Source organism: Physcomitrium patens, chromosome 10, assembly GCF_059467195.1.
Source record: "Physcomitrium patens ecotype Gransden chromosome 10, ASM5946719v1, whole genome shotgun sequence".
NCBI classification, from domain to species: Eukaryota; Viridiplantae; Streptophyta; class Bryopsida; order Funariales; family Funariaceae; genus Physcomitrium; species Physcomitrium patens.
The window spans coordinates 12,433,325-12,454,703 of record NC_143419.1 but is presented as its reverse complement, the minus strand read 5'-3'; the positions used below and the strand labels follow the sequence as shown (position 1 = coordinate 12,454,703).

Here is a 21,379-nt window from a genome sequence, read left to right as displayed (position 1 = left end):
TTATATCAAAAACTAAAAACATTTCAACTACACTATTAGATTAATACAAAATTTTACACACACTTAGCACACCTAATCAACTAAGTACTTTCAAATTTTTAACTATAGATGTAACATCAATTGCTTGAACTAGCCAAGAGTACTAGTCCTAATTATATTGCATAAATCCAAAATCACTAATACAATCCTGATTTTGAACAACAATTGCAAAGTCATCCCAAATCTTGTAAAAATAAGCCTTATGCTTTTAAAACTAGCTTGAAGCTAGCTCTCCAATTCTAATTTTTAATCTTTGAATGCCCCATACTTTGTCCCAAGTGGCCATTTTAGTGGCTAGAGGTCTGATTACAACCTTATCCTACAAACAGTTGATCCCCAAGTATCAATCCAATCTATTGTAGAGATTTTTTAGTCCAATCCTACCTTCAACTTAATCTTAGTATCAACCATATCAATTATTTATCTATTTTACCTTATTTTTATTGATTTATGGCCTTTTTAAGGCAATCAAAGAATTTTTTCAATCTAAAAGGTAAAATTATTAATCAACCTTTAATCTATTAGCTATTAAGACAAGAAAATAAAATAAGAAGTTATTATAAAAGCCATATTTAAATATCTTGAATTATTATAGAATAAGATGATTACATATTAATTAGAAATTTATTTTTGATTATATTGTTACCAAATAATCATGTTATGACTTGACACTAGTTAGATTGTTTTAATTTGTAGATTTTCTATTATAATTTATAAATTAAATGTTTACTTTTCAATTTAATGAAGTCCTATGATTAAATCATAAAAACCTCTTTTTATAATGGTGCTATTCAAACATACCACCTTCTGTCACGGCCATAATCATGTAAGCTAATAATTACATATAGAAATAGGTAGAAGTAAGTAAAAGTACGTAAAAGTAAGTTAATTCTATAATATTTAATATAGAAGCTTCCTAGAAACTTCCTAAACATTGCTTTGACTTCATAGGTATCTTTAATTGACATTTTGGATTAGAAACGTGGTCAAGAAAGTTGGCCATGTGCCACACATGTTGTTAGCTTGAAGATCAAGCTAACTATGTGGCCCACACGTAGAAAAACTTGCCTTGTAAGTCAAGGCATGTGCCTTACAAAGTCAACACATATTGGAGGTCCTATAGAACGTCGCCACGTAGCTCTTAGTTAAATAGTATATATAGAGATAAGAGTGAAGGCTTCTTCACTCTTGTCAATTCTTTTCTTGCTTCTAGTCTAGTTTCAAGGGTCTCTAGTTTTCTTGTCTTTAGGCAATAGCCATTCCAGTTCCTCTTTCAATATATATACTTATTTAAATATATTTTGTTATCTCTCTATGAGTGAAGGCTCACTTGTCTGAATTATTTTTTTCATCGAGTTCTTGTCCTTGACAGATTGACAAGAGTACATGTACAATATCAGAGCTTTGTCTAATCTTGATTAAGAGTGGATTACTCCTTCTTCTTGATAAGATATAAGCGTATTAGAAGTTGCGGATTACCCTCTTCTAAACTGATATTGTCCTTAGTATTTTCTTTGTCCACAAGTCCTCTTTTCTAGCTGTCTTGAGCGATATTAGACATCTTCTCTCTTCTAAGTATTATCATGGCAGAACTTCTTGAAATGAAGAGTGCAATGGCACAAATGCAAGAGCAATTGAGAGAGTTAATGCTTGCAATGCATCAACTCAATTTACCACCACAAGGAGCAACAAGATTGGCAGGAAGTGAAGATATAGAAATGGTTGGAGCTGCTTCAACATCTGCACCAAACCATGTCCTTTCTCCTATGGTGGAACGTCCTTCAAATGTTAGAGAACCAAGAATTGCCCTACCCGAGAAGTTTGATGGCACCAGATCCAAGTTTCGAGGATTTATCAATCAAGTGCAACTTGTGATTGAACTTCAACCCCAAAGCTATCCAACTCCAAGATCACAAGTTAGATTCATTGGTACGCTTCTTTCACGTTCAGCACTATCGTGGTTTTCATCTTTTCTTGAAAGACGAGATCCAATATTGGATAATCTAGAGGCTTTTTTGGCGGAGTTTCGATCCATGTATGGAGAACATGATGCAATTCATGTTGCAACCAATAAGATCCGTATTTTATGACAAGGCAATCGATCAGTAACATTATATGCTTCACAATTTCGACAACTTGCAACTGATATTAAGTGGGATGATGTTGCACTTATTAGCCAATCTCTCTACGGATTACAATATGAGGTAAAAAAATTAATGCTCAACTTACCTGATCCTCAAACATTGAGTCAAGCAATTGACTTTGCTGTGAAGTGCGACAATCTCGTTTTTGAATTCCGATCTAAGAACCGTACAAGTGGACCTCAACGTTACTATAATTCAATGGCAAAACCAACACCTCTTCAATACATACATTTAGAAGTAGAGGATATGCAAATTGATGCAGCACGTTTCAAACCTCTTACTCAGCAAGAAAAGACTCGTCGTCGTCAAGAAGGATTATGTTTATATTATCGAGAACCAAAGCACACTGCTCAACATTGTCCAAAGAAACGACGCAATCACAAAATGAGGAGTATGGCTGTGAAAGAAGATAATATGTTGGAAAACAAGTTTGTCCAGCTACAATAGGGACCGTGTGGCTGCAACCTTGCACAACTTCTAGTAAAGGTCCTATTCTCTCCTCAGAGCCCTCTCCTTGTTTTATATTAAATGTTATTTTAGGACCTAAACATTACAAAGTCTCTGCCTTGTTAGATTCAGGAGCCTCAGCGTGTTTTTTAGATGAAGAATTTACTAAAAGACATAGCATATCTTTAATAAAGAAAACTAAACCTGTTCATCTAGAAGTCATAGATGGTCGTCCATTGTCCTCTAGAGATATTACTCACGAAATCCTTCCTATAGAAGTAATAATCAATGGTCATAATAGTTTTGTAGTATTTAATATCATTAGATCTCCCTCTAATCTAGTCATTTTAGGTTTATCATGGTTAGAACAATACAACCCTCAAATAGACTAGATTTCTCGAACTCTTACTTTCTCTAAAAGTATAACTAACAGTGTAATTAAGCAAGGAGAGAGTCATAAGTCCAGTTTAATTAAACCCGTATTTATAAGAGCAAAAGCTTTCTTGCATGCTGCTATGAAAGAATCACCATACATTATTTATGCTACACCCGTTTCTACTGGTGAAAAGACTTCAAGTAGCATTCCAAGCCAATATCAAGAATTTCAAGATGTATTTGAAAAAAAGAATGCGGATACACTCCCGGAACATCGTCCCTATGATTGCTCAATTGACCTTCAAGAAGGAGCACAACCGCCATTCGGACCAATCTATAGTTTATCACAAAATGAGTTGGCTAAACTAAAGGAGTATATTGAAGAAAATCTAGCCAAAAATTTCATATGCCATTCTAAATCTCCGGCAAGAGCTCCAATCCTATTTGTGAAGAAAAAAGATGGATCATTAGGGATGTGTGTTGATTATCGAGGACTCAACAAGATTACCATCAAAAATAGGTATCCACTACCTTTAATATCCGAACTTCTTGATCAGCTGAATCAAGCTAAGATCTATACAAAAATAGATCTTCGAGGAGCATACAATCTAGTACGCATCAAAGAAGGAGATGAATGGAAGACTGCGTTTCGAACTAGGTATGGACATTTTGAATACAACGTCATGCCTTTTGGACTTACAAATGCACCAGCAGCTTTTCAACATCTAATGAATGATGTTTTTCGAGAGTTTTTGGACGATTTTGTGGTATGTTATCTAGACGACATCTTGATCTATTCTAAGAATCCAAAAAAACATGAACTTCATGTTCGTCGTGTGTTACAAAAATTAAGAGATGCAGGACTCTATGCCAAGATAGAAAAGTGTGTATTCCACACTACTCAAGTCAATTTTTTAGGTTACATCATTTCAAATGATGGACTTATGATGGATCCTAAGAAAGTTCAAACTATTATAGACTAGAAGATCCCAAAAAAGGTAAGAGATGTCCAATGTTTTTTGGGATTTGCCAACTACTATCGGATCTTCATCAAAGACTTCTCTTGAGTTGCAGCTCTACTTACACGTTTGACTTGTAAAGACAAACTCCAATGGAATTAAGAAGCGAAAGTTACTTTAGAATCTTTGAAGACAACGTTTGTTTCTGCATCAATCTTGTATCGTGTTGATTTTTCCATAACATTCTTTATGGAAACAGATGCATCGGACTTTGCTCTAGCTGTGATTTTATCACAAATGGGAACAGATGACAAACTTCATCCAGTAGCCTTTCATTCAAGAAAATTCTCAGCAGCAGAAATCAATTATGAGATCCATGACAAAGAACTTCTTGCAATTGTGGATTCTTTTCAAGAATTGCATCATTATCTAGAAGGCGCTTCTAGTCCAGTCACCGTGTATACGGATCACAAGAACCTCGAATATTTTATGTCAGCACGCGTATTAAATCGTCGCCAAGCTCTTTATCAAGATTCGAGTTCATCATCACTTATCGGCTAGGAAAACAACAAGGTTTGTCCGATGCCTTGTCTAGACATTCTTATCTTGCACCAAAAGAAGGAGATGCAGCTTTTGAGCAACAAAGAATGGTTCTCTTGAAGCCGGAGCAATTTCATCTTCGAGCAATAAAATCAACATTGACTGTTGATTTAACTTTTCTTAAGCAAATCCAGTTAACTATGTCTTCAGACCCTCTTGTTCGTGATATCAAGAACAATTCTTCTAAATCTCATGATCCATCTAAATTTGAATTCAAGAACAATCTACTCTATTTCGAAGGATGCCTATATGTTCCAAAAAGAGAAGCACGTTTACGTGTTCTTCAAGCTCGTCACGACTTCCCAGCAGCACGACATTTCGGATATAATAAGACTTTGAAATTGATATCTAGGGATTTTTGGTGGCCTCAAATGTGGAAGGCAGTTAAATATTTTGTACAATCATGTGATGTTTGCTCAAGATCGAAAACTCCTCATCATCGACCTTTTGGACTTCTTCAGCCATTATCCATTCCAAAACAACCATGGTCTTTTGTTTCTATGGACTTCATCACGGATCTTCCAATCTCAGGTTCTTATGACTCTATATTCGTGATAGTAGATCGTTTTACCAAGATGACACATTTTGTACCATGTACAAAATCTATCACAGGTGAAGAAACAGCTAAACTTTTTCTTGACAATATCTATCGCTATCATGGATTACCCAAAGATATTATATCAAATAGGGGAACTCAATTTATATCAAGATTTTGGTGGACTCTTTTCAAGATTCTTAAAGTGGATATAAAACTATCTTCGGTATTCCATCCTCAAACTGATAGACAAACGGAGCGTGTTAATCAAGTTTTGGAGCAATATTTAAGATGTACTATTAATTACCAACAAGATGATTGGACAACTCTTTTGCCATTGGCAGAGTTTGCTTACAATAACACAGTACACTCTTCTACAAAACAAACACCTTTCTTTGCTAATTATGGTTATCATCCACGACTTGATACTTTTGACTTTTCAAAAGTTGATAATCCTACTGCGAAAGATTTGGCAATTCATTTATCAGAGCTACATGCAACTATGAAGGCACAGTTAAAAGAGGCTCAAGAACAACAAAAGGCCAATGCGGATGTCTATCGAAAGGGACAACCATCATTCATCTTGGGTGATAAGGTATGGCTACTTCGTCGTAATATCAAGACCACTCGTCCTTGTGACAAGTTGGACTATCGAAGGCTGGGACCATTTTCTATTTCTGCACTAATCAATCCAGTTACATATCGTTTACATCTATCGGAGTCAATAAAAATCCATCCAATATTCCATGTATCTCTTCTTGAACCATACAAGACAATGGACATACCAAGAAGACGACAAGCTCCACCTCATCCTATAGAAGTGAACAATAATGAAGAGTTTGAAGTAGAAGAAATCTTAGATTCAAGGCGGTGCCAAAATAAATTAGAATATCTTGTCCATTGGCACGAATATGGTATTAGTGAATGCACATGGGAGCCATTAAAGAATCTTGCAAATGCAGCAAAGGCGGTGGAGGCTTTTCATCGACGACATCCATCAAAATCAAGATGAAAACCTTCTTTATAAAAGAAACAACATCTAGGCAAGTTAACATTCTACTTTCAATTCTTGTTCGTAGCTTCATTGTAGTAGTGGCACTCAGGAGATGGAGAACCAACAACCAGCGGATTCAACTCAAGAGCCTTCATTTGCTGACCTGCCGGACGAGACATTGCGATTGTCACAACCTTCAAGACGACGCAATCGAGATGAAGATCTTCAAGAACGACATGTTCTTCCTCGAATAGATGGTGAGATACAATGCGTTTCGTATCACGATTTGGGAAGGGACTCCCGATGTTTGGTGATTTTGCTAGAGGTAGGAACAACTCCTGATGGTGTTCCAAATATTCTATTTGAAGGAAGTTACGAAGGCCTCAACAATGATCAAATAATTGGGTGGTCTTCTCGCCCTGGTATAGGACACTACCGATGGTTGAGAGGCCCTATCAATCATCTTCGAAGAGAACAGAGATCAGAGTATGTGGCGAATACAATTCGTCGCATCATAGATTTCCTCAACATATGATGACCGCTCCTTGTGGAACTCGTCCCTAGAAGGGGGAGTAATGTCACGGCCATAATCATGTAAGCTAATAATTACATATAGAAATAGGTAGAAGTAAGTAAAAGTAGGTAAAAGTAAGTTAATTCTATAATATTTAATATGGAAGCTTCCTAAAAACTTTCTACATGCTGATTTGACTTCATAGGTGTCTTTAATTGATTTTTTGGATTAGAAACGTGGTCAACAAGTTGGCCATGTGCCACACATGTTGTTAGCTTGAAGATCAAGCTAACTATGTGGCCCACACTTAGAAAAACTTGCCTTGTAAGTCAAGGCATGTGCCCTACAAAGTCAACACATATTGGAGGTCCTATAGAACGTCGCCACGTAGCTCTTAGTTAGATAGTATATATAGAGACAAGAGTGAAGGCTTCTTCACTCTTGTCAATTCTTTTCTTGCTTCTAGTCTAGTTTCAAGGGTCTCTAGTTTTCTTGTCTTTTGGCAATAGCCATTCCAGTTCCTCTTTTAATATATATACTTATTTAAATATATTTTGTTACCTCTCTTTGAGTAAAGGCTCACTTGTCTGAATTGTTTTTTTCATCGAGTTCTTGTCCTTGACACCTTCATCTCTAAATGCTTGATTTTCCATCCTTTGCAAGTTATTATTGCAATGACGATATATATTATTATCCACTTCATCTTTAGAAAGACGATCTCATCAAAATCAATGCCAAGTTATTGCTAAAATTTCTTAGTAATAAGACAAGCCTTCAATTTTTTTGTATATTTATCAATTAAAACTTTTATATAAAATACCCATTTGAATGTGATTAGGTGTTTGCTGGCTATTAGCTTTCTAGATTCCAAATTCCATTTGAAATTAGAGACTCACATTCTTCCACCATTACTTTGTACCACCTAAGGTGTTGATTCATTGTTTCAAAGTCTTCAAGCTTTAATGTAGCAATAAAGACATAGTTAATAGACTTAGTTCGTGTCCCTCATAATTTGGTGGAGGTTTAAGTTGGTCCGATTGCTTATTGTTGTCATAAGCATCTTTGTAAATTTTTTGTTGTGGTCGAAGTGGTCATAGGATTTGTAAACTTTACTATGTCTAATGTTGATGTTGTCTCTATGTTTGTCTTAGGTATAGAATCTTAATTTGTTTTGCTTTGTAGTATTGGCTGATTGTAATGCTTTGTCAATGTTGATTAGTTGTGTTCATTTTAAAATTGCAAGGAGATAATTGTCACTTTAGTCAATAAAATATGCATGTTGGTGTATTTGGTGATTGCATTTTTTGACTTATTAAATCTTTAACTTTGATTATGAAGATCTTACATTTTGTGAAGTAATAGAGGTGATAGGTCTTCAATATTAGCTTGTAGCCTCCCATCATATATAAAACAATATGTGATTCTAAATTTGTTTGTTCTTCTTTCTGGATTTACGCATATAAACTTATGTATATATATATATATATATATATATATATATATATATATATATATATATATATATTATTATACAATGTGATGAAAGCCACATTATTAAATTTTAGTACTTTAAAATAATTAGTATAAAAGGGCTATTATTGAGGTTGATTTTATGTTGATAATAGTTTTTATATATTTAGAGTCACCTTTATTAGACATTGGTTATTCTTAAAATCTTATTTTATATCTTTTATTTAGTATTTAGGATACATACTATACAAAACTTATTAGAGTAAATATTAGAAAAGGATTTTTGTATATAAAAGAATAATTAGATCTAGATAACCACCTTAAGTCCTTTCTAGAATATTTCATGGTAGGTCCTACCTAAATAACCATCTTAAGCTCTTCTAGAATGTTCCATGGTGGATCCTACATAACCCACTAACCTAGTCCAAATTCTAGAAACTTCTATAAACTTCTCAAACATGGCTCCAACTATCTATCCCCATGCATCAACAATACAAACATTTCATGTATATCTCGTTACATTCATAATAGGAATAAATCACTTATTGAAACCTAAAAATTTATAAAAAAAATCCTAATATCTTAATTAAATATTAATATAATTTTAGACTAATTATAAAAAATTCTAATAAAATCCTTCAAATATCTTATAAGTTCTAATAAAATCCTAATTAAAACCTAATCAAATCCAAATTCTAATACAACACCATTTTTTATATGAATCTTTTTGAGCCATATAAGATAGGAGATAAACCAAGAAAAAGATAGTTATGACTTTCTTTCAAAAAAGTGAATAAAAATCAAGAATTTAAAGTAGAAGAGGACTTAAACTTAATTTTATTGTTATATCCTATAAAAATCAACCTAAAAATATATTAGACATTTGGCTTTAGAAAAATTTGATTTTATCTTGAATTTAATTTTATAATTCAAAAAAATACATAAGGTGATTAAAAACACTTTTGTTGTAATGTTGAATAATCTAAAAAATATTTTTATACTATATTTAATTTAAATAAACTTCCAAAAATCCTTAAAAAATCCTTCATTAAATCCTAATAAAATCATAATTTTTTTTTAAAAAACCATAAAGAAAGAAATCAAAGTAAAACATTTATTAAAAGATCATAAATAAGTATTTAAAAAAGTAATAAGAATTAAAAATACATAAAGAATAAATACTAAATATTTTATAAAAAATCATAAGAAATTCTTTAAAAAATCTTAGTTAAATCTTAATAGAGTCCAAAAGAAATTCTTATAGAATCTTAATCAAATTATCTTCTAAAAAATTCACATAATTTAAAAGTTTCAATATTATATTTATTGAATATAAAATTGAATTATCCAAAAAATCTTAATTTTTGAAAGTTTTCACAAAGTCATTATGCACTAAAATTTCTTAAAAGTAAAGCTTAAGAAAATATTTTAAATTTTTTTTAAAAAATATTCCTTTTGAATCAACAAACAAATCTTACATATGTTGTAGATGCAATGTTGTGTATCCAAGGATTTAGATTCGATCTTGGTACATAATTGGCCCTCTTTGGATTTCAATCTATAATATTTTTAGATAATATTTTTTATTAGTTATTTTGTATTTTCAACTAAAGATGACTATAATATTATTTTTATTGATCATCTTTTCTTTGACGTATTTATGGCTCTTCAAAGTAAATAAAAGCTATTTTTATAAAAAAATTATCATTAATATTAAAAAATATATAATATTTTAAATTTTTATTTTTTCTTTTAAAATAATTTCTTATTAGAATTTCTTCTATAATATAATCTTAAATTTTATCTTCCATCCAATAGCTGTATAACAACATGATATTGTATCAAAATAAGTTGAAATATCTTATACATTAGTATGGATATGATAATAATAATTGCACATAGAAAATATTTAAGAATCTTTTAATTAAAAAAAAAAAGTTGATATTTTTTTATCAACAACATCTATCAAAACCAAAATGAAAAATTAAGATATCTTTTGTTAAAGAAAAAAGGAGGTTTAACGAAAAATTCATTTTATCTTTTATTTTTTTGTGGTTTTATTGTATTTATCATAAAGAATCAAAAACCAAAAAATTAAATTCAAGAACTAAAATTTGTTGAGTTATTAAATAAGCCATTAAGAATTAACACAACTTTCGAAGAAATTCACAACATTTGATGATAGTATTTGAGGTAGAAACCTAATATGGAATATTATTAATGATTGAAAGGATTTATAAACATCTTGTAGTTTAGATATTAAATTTAAATATTTTTAAATGCTTATTATTTTTACAAAATTAAATAGTTAGTTATTAGTTAGCTTATTAGTAGATTATTAGACCAATATAAATTATCAAATAGATTGTTACAATTTAATTAATGGTTATAACCAAACACCCTAATAATTAATAAAATCTAAGTAGAAAAAATACACTTCAGTCAAAGAGGTATTACCAACCGAGAAAGGTTGGATATTGAAATAATAAAGCATCTTATTTTTAAATATATATTAAAAAAAAAAAAAAAAACACAATTCAAGAAGTGTACAAAGGGCAATAATTATAGCAAACTAGATTCCTTAATCATTGATAAGTGGTTAAATACTTGATGTTTTTCTATTGTTAAGATCTTAGAATAAAATCAAAAAATATTAGAAGCATTAGCAAGAAGTTAAATTGAATTGCAATTCTTATTGTGTAAGATCCAATTGGTATGTTGTGATGACTTGAAATAACTTCACTCAAGAAAAAATTGGATATGTGATTGAAGTGGATTGCCTACTTAGTGTTTGATTTTTTTCTACTACTAAAAATCCAATAGACTAATATTAACCATTTAAAAAATAATCATACTATTCTATTTAAGAACTTTAAATTAAGAGCTTTTTAATTGAGCTTTTTACTATTTCAAATAATATTATAAAAATATTAAAAATCAAATAAAAAATAAAAAATAAAAAACTTGCTACTTAAATTAGTTGTCAACACCAATTAGATTAAGTCTAGTATAGGACAAATATTTGGCAAGTATGGTTTTATTGATTATAATTAAATACCAATTAGTCTTATTGATAAATCTCAAGTGGTTTAAATTGATTGACAAATTCTTTTATATACATTAACTTTTATATTTTACAAATTTCTTTCATATATTCAAACCTATAGGAAATTACCTGAAATAAATTGGTAGAAAAAAATAATTTAAAAAAACCTATCAATTACCATTAAATAGAAAAAAGAATGATATCATGAACATTAATATTGATACTAATAAATAGGAGGATAAGAGGGATTATATAGGAATATATATAAATAGATTAAATTAAAATTATCATAATGAGTAGCTTTTTAAAAGCTTCATAAACACAAATTTGATTTTATAAGTGTTTGTAGGTGATTGATAAGTTGAAAACTTAGTCTACACGTTGGCCATGTGATATATTAACGAATTTTTTTTTATAAATTAGACATGTTTTTTATAAATTAGATATGTGTAAAATGATCTATAGAATATTACTATGTATTTCTTTAATTAAATTATATATATATATATATATATATATATATATATATATATATCTACATATATGGTTTCTAATTTTTTTTAATTCATTTTCTTCACGTTCTTGTTTTGACACCAATTTATCTTCTTTTCTTTAGATCCTATTAATTGATGTCTTTCTACTAGTTCAATTCTTTTAAACCACATTTAGTTAATTAGATTGGTAAATATATGAAAATATTCCAATAAGACATTTAACAAGTCTTCATATTTTTCTAAAAAAGTATGTGATACTAAATACAAAATATAACAAACAAATATCCCAACAAACTCAACAATAATATGAAATATATATTGATATCAATTATTCAAATCTTATTATTAATATAAGTTTTAAATAAAATATAAGTACTTTTTTAATGATGATATTATTCATAAAATGAATCTATTAATAAAAAAATAGTTTTTTCAATTATATGATTAATTAAAATTTATTCTATAAATTTTTGATTTTTTTTCATCAATTAGAATTTATAGAATGAATTTTCTTAGTTGCATTTATATTTTTATCAAACTACAGCTTCAGCAAAGTTTAATGCATTTGATTCTATAAAATATGGCTTAAGAAGAATTTAATAGTATAAAATAAAAGTTAATATATATTTTTTTTAAATCTTATATATTGCTTCTATATTTTTAGTCTCCTCTAATTTGTCTTTACAAGTTAATTGTGTAGATAAAGAATGAACTTAAAAGATTTTTTTAATAAATTTTTGATAATATTTTGTATATAATAAAAAATATATATAATAAATATCATAAATAATTCTTGAATTTGTCTAATCTATAATAATTAGTATTATATTAGAATTTATTTGCAAACCATCATCTGCAATAATCTATCATAAAAATTCTACTTGAATTATCAATAAACATGCATTTTTCTATCTTGACATTTAATCTTATATTTCTAACTTTTTGTAATATAAATCAAATATGTTGTTTTTTGTTTCTGTATATTTTTAAATTAGATAATATTGAATAAAAACCAAAGGATAGTATCTATTATGAGATTTTATTTTTTAAAAATTAATAATTTCTAAAAATACAAAAAAACATAATATTAAAAAAATTACTAAATTAATTTTCAAAACATTACAAATATATAATAAAGAATAATTTTAGATGTCTTCTTAAACATTGAAAAATGTTTTAAAATTTTATAAAGATATTTTTTACTCTCTTTAAAACCTAAAAAAACATCCGAAAAGAATTTAGATCTTACATAAGATTTTAAACCATTCAAATAAAAAAATTAAATCTAAGCTAGGCAGCACATTAATATCCTTTGCTTTGTCTTGACTTAATTGATATAGATTGCAACCTTGAACATTAGTACCTTCCATATTCTTTGAAACACTTTTATAACCCTTGAAATTATTCAAATAATATCATTGTATTAATTACAAGTTTTTATAAACATATATATATATATATATATATATATATATTCTTCTATAATATTCTATAAAATTATAAGATTTTTTTTATAAATTTTGTGCAACAAAATCATAAAAGTGTAAGTATAATAATATTATTTTTGATTTTTTATCTAATATATTTTATTATTGTATGTATATTTTTTGAAAAATAAATAAATAATAATAAATATTTTAATAATAATTTTTATTTTTCTTAGATAATCTAATAAAGAATAAGGCATGGATTAATTTTGATATATATATATATATATATATATATATAGATATATATATATACATATTTACAAACTTGATAACAAAGAATAAAAGTATAATTATATAAATACAAAAAATTCTTTATTCATCCGTGTGGTCTTATTTTTTGTTGTCTTATTCAAAGATAATATATATATATATATATATATATATATATATATAGTAAAAATAGAGAATATTTTATAATTTTAGTTCTAGAATTTTTTTAAGTTATAAAATAATCATTTATAAGAAATAGAAATTAAATAAATAATTAATTAAGTAACTCATATTAAATTATAGTCTCACCAACTAAACAAAGTTCAGTTATAAGATAATATTTTAGAAGTAGTAATCCAAGTACTTGATAGAATATATTACATATGTAATCGTGTAAATATATAAAATAAAAATAAAAATAAAAACTAAAGTCCCAAAAATTATTTATATAATAATATTCTTTTATTTTTATTTAAATATGTAAATAAAATTAGATCTTTTAAATATCTAATAGTTTTTTAAGAAAAATGATATAAAATATAAATATAAATATAAAATTTTAAATATATTAAAATTAAAAATTAAAAATTTTATAATTAAAATTAATAAAAAAAAAATACTTTTTTTATTAAAGTCTATTGAGAGGCACTTTGTACATAGAAGACACAATTAGAGGCCACAAATTTAAAATAATTTAGTTGGTTGAAAACAAGAAGTCTTTTTAGTTTAGATTTATGTTTTTTAAAAAACAAGCTCATTTACCTTAAGAAGAAAGATGTGGTGGAGTGTATTTTTGCATGTATAAACCATGAATAGTATTGCCTTTCAAAAAGTTTATTGGACCCATCTCAGAGAGGTGTTTTTTTTTAAAAAAATAAAAAAGCCATGTAAGAAAGTGCTCAAAATAACTATTAACAAATAAAAAATGGTTTTTTATATTTCTCATAGCTATTAAAATAAAGATACAAGTTGACATATTTAGATTTGTAATGATAGAATAATTTGGTCCTTTTCATGGCTCCTTCTTAATATATACTATATCCAAAGGGCAAGTCATTTAAAAAATGATACTTCTTTACCAAACAAAAGACCTTGGTAAGTCTTTGGACCAATGGTGTTTTAAAGTAGGCTTTTGATCCCTGGCCTTTTATATCAGTATTAGTTTACAAAAAAAAAATTACACCTACCTATTTATAAACATACAAAGAATCTTGAGTAAGCTATCCTTGCACAAACTTCAAATAACTATTAAATCAACCTAGTGGCGTATATGTGACATTCATTACTTTATTAAAAATAAATAAAAATACTCTTACACACAATCTAAACATGGCATTTATATCTGAAATATGTTGTGCATATTCCTGGCCAACCGATGTGAAAAAATTAGATGCTATGTTTTGCTCAAGTATAGATATTATGGATCAAAACAAATGTTGAAATTTACACTCCTGCAGGGTCAGTTAAGCAATACATGAATCGGAAGGTGACGTGGAAGGCCAGGGCAAAGGGTGGAGGGGGGTGTGTGGGTGGGCTGTACAGGAGCAAGGAAACTAACGACTCTGGGTATTAAACAACCGCCTCTGGGAAATGGGTATTGGTTGGGGTGTTCTTAATGTGATAAGATTCTTAATGACGGAGCCCCATTCTCTCTCTCTCTCTCTGCCAAGTCTCCTCCAACGGCTCTCCAAACAGTGATTGGCCTCCACTACCTCCCCGATTGGCCATCAATACACAGACCCCCCTCCCCCCTCCCTCACCCGGCCAGGCCCGGTAGGTTAACCTCTAAACTTGCATGGAGTTGGAAGTGAAGGCCCTCTTTTCTTTGTTATACTCCCTCCTTGTGAGCATTTCGTGGAGTCCTTTTTCACATGGAGAGGATTGAAGCGTCCCTCTTTGTCCTCCTAAAGGATCAAATGCACGATGCAATGATAAGGAAGTTTTTGAAATAGCCTTCTTCTTGGAAGAAAAGAAAAGAAAAGAAAAAAAACAAGTATGATCTTATGTAAAAAATGCTTCAATTTTAAAAAATGTATGATGTTATGTGGTTTTACTTCATTTTGGATATTCCTTCGGAGCAACATGAACAGGTTGTTTCATGGGGATTTTAGGGTGGCTTTTGGGGCAAGAATTGATTTACTCAATTGTTTATTGTTGCTTCTCTGTTGGTAGTGTGTGAGTTTGTTATCCTTGGAGTGCGAATTTGTTGGTAATTAAATAATCAATCATACTAGTACTGTTGTTGAGAGCATACCTTTAGAAATCCACTACTACTTTTTTCCATTTATATACATATATACATATATTTATTTATTTATCGTTGGTCCTTATACAACTAAACCAATTTTGACAATTGTAGTTCAACGTAACAGGTTGGCAACAACGGTAGAAAAGTCCAATCAACGCAAGACATTGAATGGTGTCGTTACTCTCACCCACACCCAGAACATGCAAATAAATAAATATACCTTTTTTTCTCCTTCCCCCACCCGTCAAAAACCATCCAACTTATGCATGACAAGTAATGAGGTTGTTGACTGGCACCCCTCTCCAAAACTCACAGCACTAGTGCACAGAGCATTGAAGAGGTTAATGTAATGGAGGAGTGGTTACATCTTCAACTGCCAGTACGCCTTGGAGCAGTGACTGACTGGTGGCAGTCTCGCCTCCCTTGGGCACTGAAGGCACTGGGGCCCCTCTCCAGTCTGTGTCTCCCTCTGCTGCTCATGCGTCGTTGAATGCTCGCATCGATCAACTAATTTTGAAGCTTCGCATCCCAAACGTGTGCTGCTTTCTTTGAGGAATTGTGGCAACAGAATGGCTAGAAATTATCTGACGTGGGTGCCACCGACAACCGGAAGTTTACGGCGAGGGGTAAAGCCGTAGGGTGGAACTCCTGGCTCAGTTATGCGACTCTTCTTTTCGGGGGAAATTCGCCTAGTCACCCGCCAGGATCCCCAGGAAATTCACTCCACTAATGACGCACATCGCGGCATTGAATGAAGTGATCCGAACGATGAACCCGATTTTTAAACCGTAAAGTCAATCACCCCAGCTTCCGACGGCGGCCATTGATAAGCCTCCACCAGTCGGGGTTTGCGGCGGCAGCAACAGCAGAAAGTCCCCGTTTCATGAACTCGTTGCGGTTGTTCTTCCCAGAATCGGCTGCTTCCGAGAGTTGCAAGGGGCGAGGACAAGAGTTATGTAGAGTTGGATTGCACTGGGTTTGTGAACAAGCCGGCTCTGCGATTGTAGGTGAACTTGGAGTTGGAGCGTGACTGATCGGGGTTGTGAGCTTCTGACACCACGGTAGGATCCTTATGGTAGTGGTCGGAGAGTGATCAGGTATAGATAATGTGTTGCAACAGGATGATTGTATCTGTGTAGATAGATCAGCATATTTTTGCAAGGAGAAGATTTACGTACAGGATGAAGGGCTTGGTTTAGGACTTGAAGTTCAGCTTTGTATCAACGTCGAGATGATGTGCAATACTCCGCTCGATCAACATGTCTGTTGAGTCTAAATTTGCCAGATTCGTGTTTTCATTGTCTATGGCTCAAATGTTTTCATTGCCTATGTTTTCGTCGACCATCCGACAATTCATTAAGAGCGACCATGATGCTGTCTCTGTGACACATGCCTGAAAAGCGTACATTGCGAGAGAGAGATGGAGAGGGAGATCAGACACTTGTACGCAGATCTACCATCTTCTGAATTTTGGTTTTATCCCCCAAAGCTTCATCAAGAGTTGTTGACAATTAAGTTGGCTTGTCTAGCAGTGCGATTGTCCATCACTGGCTTTGCCTGGACTACACATAATAGCGTTGAGGAGGGGACTGCGAAGGTGAGGCTTGCAATGACGGGCCTTCCACTCGACGAAGCGAAGAAGCCGCACTCTCGCCACACACGCAGCCAGGTACGCATTCGCTTGTGGAAGTTATAAAGGAATTCAAGTTCCCCTGTTCTTCTACTCTCTTATGTCACGAATGTTGAATTGTAGAGAGAAGTCTGAATTGGCCACCAGTGTCTTCCAATATTAATTACACTAGAATTCTCGCAAGTGTAATGTGGCATCAAAACGTCTAGTCTCGCTCGATTCATCTCAACCTGCAATATTCCCACCTCACGCCGTGCGTTCCTGTCTCTGCAGTCAATGCAGGGACGCGATTCCAAATCTTCGGCGAGCTTGTGGACCACGAATCATTTGTTTTCCCAGGCAGATTCCGCACTCCAAGCTCCTAAACCCTCATCCGACAGTCCTGTCCGCCGAGGTATGCATCTCTAGTCTCCCAATATCTAACTTGCCTCCCCACGTCACAGCTCTCCATGATCAATGTAGCCTGCTTCGGACTGTTTCACATGAGATGCCCAGCGTCTCCCAACGCTGGGGTTCTCAAAGCCCTTCCTAGCTCTTGTGATTGACGTTGTGTAGTCTTTGAACAGGTAGTAGCCGAATGAGGACGATTGATTCTCCTCTTATTTTCAACAGTGGGGAGTCTTTTCACGACGTAATTAGCAGCTCAGGAAGGTGCCGGCCGTTTGGTATATTTACCAGCGGTTTTTCAGACTTACTGTCATGTGTGATGCCTCGCGTCAGTTCGGAATCGACAGGCTGGACCAAAAGCAGGGCGAAAGCACTCCTTGAACTTAGCAAAAGGCAGCAGTCAGCGCTTGTTAATCAACAAGACGCAATTGATATGCTTGAGTTTAAGCTCCGTAAGCTTCAGGCGATTGATGCGAAAGGCATTGCGTCGGAGACTTCCAATAGCTCAGCTGCACATTCCCCACAGTACTGTGCCATTAAGATTATCGACGACACTAGCTCGGAAAGCTCTGGAACGTCGTTGTCGTCTAATTGCAGTTCAATGGATAGCAGCGATGGCTCCATGACTACATTTGCTACAGCTGAGCCTCCTTTGGCGGATCTCTGCCGAGATGCGAAGAAGAGCTTTTCCGAGGACTCGTGGAAAGTAGAGGAAAAGCGTGACAGTTTATACATGCCAGGATTCAAAAACATGACGATGAACGACAGAGTTCCGGTTTTTGAAATGGCATGCACTCGTGCTCGAGTGGCCGTCCGGTACTTCTGCAAAGTCTTCATGATGCAGATGGAGTATTCGGGGTACTCTGTGTGCAGGACACTCGCGTCGATTGATGCGTCAGCAAAATTTATGAAAAGGGAGCATACGTCGTTCGCATTGGAGGCTAACATAAATAAGGTAAGGTCTTGTCTCAATCAGATTTCCTAATTGTCGTTATGCTCTTGCTGTGATCTTCAAAGGCTGTGATCCAAAGTTCGATATTTTCATCGTTGAGCTATGTAACGTTTCGATCACGGGAGCTCTTTTCTGATCACAATAATGTGTCAACCTGTATTTTTTGAAGGCGTTGTATCACTGTTTCGAGAATGACAGCTTCGATGACACCGGGTTAACCCTCATCATCGATCCCAAGGAGAGATGTGCAGCCCGGTTTGAAGAATTTCAGCGATTAAGGTTAGTGGATTCTGTAGATGCAGCGAATACAGCACATGCCGATTTTGAACCGAATTTTCTAGCTTTTTGTGAGCAGAAGATGCGAGAAATCTGGTTTCTGTTTCCTTGGAACATAGTTTTCCGAGACACGGAAGGAAGAAAACAATTCACTGGAGCCTTCCTAGACGCTGCGAAGTGTATATGGCTTCTGCATCGCCTTGCATCGTCTCTTTATCCTGCTGCAACAATCCTTCGAGTTGGCAAAGGCATGGAGATTAACTGCCACTACGTAGAGAGTCTATCATGCTCGGAAACTATATGTACGAAATGCGAGAAAGCCAAGGTTCAGTTTATGGTGGCGCCAGGATTCCAGGTGCATCAAAAAGTTATCAAATGTCAAATCTACGAACACCTGCTATGTGACTGACTAAGGGAGAAATCTTAAGTCGCGGAAGTGCTACTCCTTCCCTATATGTCCACGAACATTGAAAATAAGATGCGGCTAGAACACAGTTCATAACTCAGGGGACAGAACTCAGCTCGACTTCGGCTTGCTAGTCAGACGTCCCTCGCATTCAACCATGGATCATTCGAAATGCGGCAGATTTCCTACCGCCTACATGATAAAAATGCTCTCTATTCCCAGTTGGGCTTCAATGGCTTAGTAAAACCTGTGAAAAGTGATTCTGTGGCAAGTTACGCCCATGAAACATTTTAGGAAACATGGTTGAACTCCAGGTGAAGGCTTTATCATCCACATCTGAGCGGGTATTTGCATTCCAAGGTGCAAGGACAACTTCAACATTAGTCAACTTGGTCGAAATTAGTCGATATATTGCTCATGCGAAGCTTAATGTAATCTTAGTTAACAGCAAGTAGCTGTGGCTGTAGCATTCACCTCCTGCGAGCTCACGTAAGTTAAGTGTACGTCTTCAGATGATGACGACATTGGTTACATAAACTCATATTCTAAGACTTGTTGTATAATGACCTACTCCTGAATGACTATGTATCGTGAAAACTGGCCTGTTATTTAACCTCAAATCTCCACATAGTACCCAATTTTTTGCTTGACTCGTGATTCATGTAGGAAATTATACGCCCCTTAAACTCAAATCCTTGGTCCATAAATTTGCTAGAATTAACCGTTCCTTATCAGCTGCCGTAGCCTGGGTTATATTCAACCACTTAGCCACTACCCGTCTTGCGCGTATTTGTGAGAGTCTGGAGTGTTGAATGAGGAGTTTAACTGTTGAGAGACCAAATCGGAAATGTGATTTTACTTCCAGCTTCCAATTCTGCTCTGATTCGATACAATGCGGGTCTTCCTGATATTTACTAATTTTGCAAATGTATCAAACATTTAACTAGAGGAAGTGCCGAGGTTCAGAATTATACCAAAAAACCAGAAATATTTTGCCTTAAATTGTGTAGATATATGTGTACGATGCACTAGTACTACAGTTTGTTCTTAGATGAAAGTGTTTGTTGATAATTCAAAGTAATCTGTATAAAAAATGGTAACATGGACAGTAAAAGTAAGAAGCTTAATGTGGAACAAATAATCATTGCAATTAAACTCTGAAGGGTTATTCTTCTAAATTAAAGTGTTAATTCAAATAAATAAAAAAATCAAACATTTTAATAATTTAAATTTGATGTCAATTGAACGTTTTAATAATTTTATTTAATTAAATTTGGTAATTGCATTTGAAACCAGTTATATCAAAAAATAGATTGGAAGTAGTTTCATATTAATTTCCATTAACATCTTTACAGATTAAATATTAGCTATGGAAAGAGAAGAATTATAATTTCTATTCAAATTTTAAAGTATTTAAAAAATATATTACAGTAACTTACACTTTTATGCATTCTAAGTTGAATTAGTTATACCTATAAATAATAATTAAATATTACTTATTCCAGCTTATTAATTTAAATATTTATGATTTATATATATTATATCTTTAAAATACTTATAGCATAACTAATTAATAATTAGTATATTAAAATATTATATGAGAAATTTTAAATAAATATTATTTGCATTCAATAAGATTGTCTTGAAAATATTTTAATATTTATTTAAAATCTTTAAAATAAATATTTTAAATAAAATATTTATAAATATATAAAACATTTTAAATAAATATTAAAAGATTGCAATTATTCGCATTCAATAAGATTGTCTTGAAAATATTTTAATATTTTTGACATAAATGATATATGTATAATAAGTATTTCTAATAAAAATAATTATTTTTACTAAAAACCTTGTAAGATAATTTTAAAGAATTATTAATACTACATCTCCAATTGACATTGTTATATCGTAATTAAGACTTGCAACAACTGGAAGGAGGGAGAAACAATTGGGTACAAAAACTTCTCTGTTGTCCAATTGCATTTTAATTGGAGGAACAAGCATGCATACATGAAAGAAAGAAAGACACAATTTCTAAGGCTATGATTTCTAAAAAAATCTCGTTATTTCTACAATCACTTAGTCCATACTAAGTCCAAAAAGTATTTATGTATAAAAGATTTGTTTCTAAAAACCTTTACAAGGGCATTACTCCTAGAC

At 32.2% G+C, this 21,379-nt stretch overlaps 1 protein-coding gene across 4 annotated transcripts; it reads left to right on the top strand.

Annotated features, from left to right (window-relative positions):
* Nucleotides 1-16,460: 16,460 nt before the first annotated feature.
* On the top strand, nt 16,461-19,767 carry LOC112287448 (IRK-interacting protein). Of its 4 annotated transcripts, none has more exons than XM_024530428.2 (5): nt 16,461-16,626; nt 17,098-17,234; nt 17,469-17,589; nt 17,762-18,537; nt 18,704-19,767. In XM_024530428.2, the coding sequence occupies exons 2-5, from the start codon at nt 17,175-17,177 to the stop codon at nt 19,217-19,219; spliced, it is 1,473 nt and encodes a 490-aa protein (XP_024386196.1). In that variant the 5' UTR covers nt 16,461-16,626; nt 17,098-17,174; the 3' UTR covers nt 19,220-19,767. The 4 variants fall into 4 exon arrangements, with proteins under 4 accessions (XP_024386196.1, XP_090109907.1, XP_024386197.1 ...); XM_090253781.1 differs by having other exon boundaries at nt 16,475-16,662; XM_024530429.3 differs by having other exon boundaries at nt 16,481-16,626; nt 17,095-17,234.
* Nucleotides 19,768-21,379: the final 1,612 nt, after the last annotated feature.

What these genes read in the sequence shown, in the direction of transcription:
- LOC112287448 (XM_024530428.2), top strand. Translation starts at nt 17,175, where the DNA reads ATGACGGGCCTTCCACTCGACGAAGCGAAGAAGCCGCACTCTCGCCAC. An exon ending in CTCGCCACACACGCAGCCAG is followed by an intron (nt 17,235 to 17,468) that starts GTACGCATTCGC and finishes CTGTCTCTGCAG; the next exon opens with TCAATGCAGGGACGCGATTC. An exon ending in TGGAGGCTAACATAAATAAG is followed by an intron (nt 18,538 to 18,703) that starts GTAAGGTCTTGT and finishes TATTTTTTGAAG; the next exon opens with GCGTTGTATCACTGTTTCGA.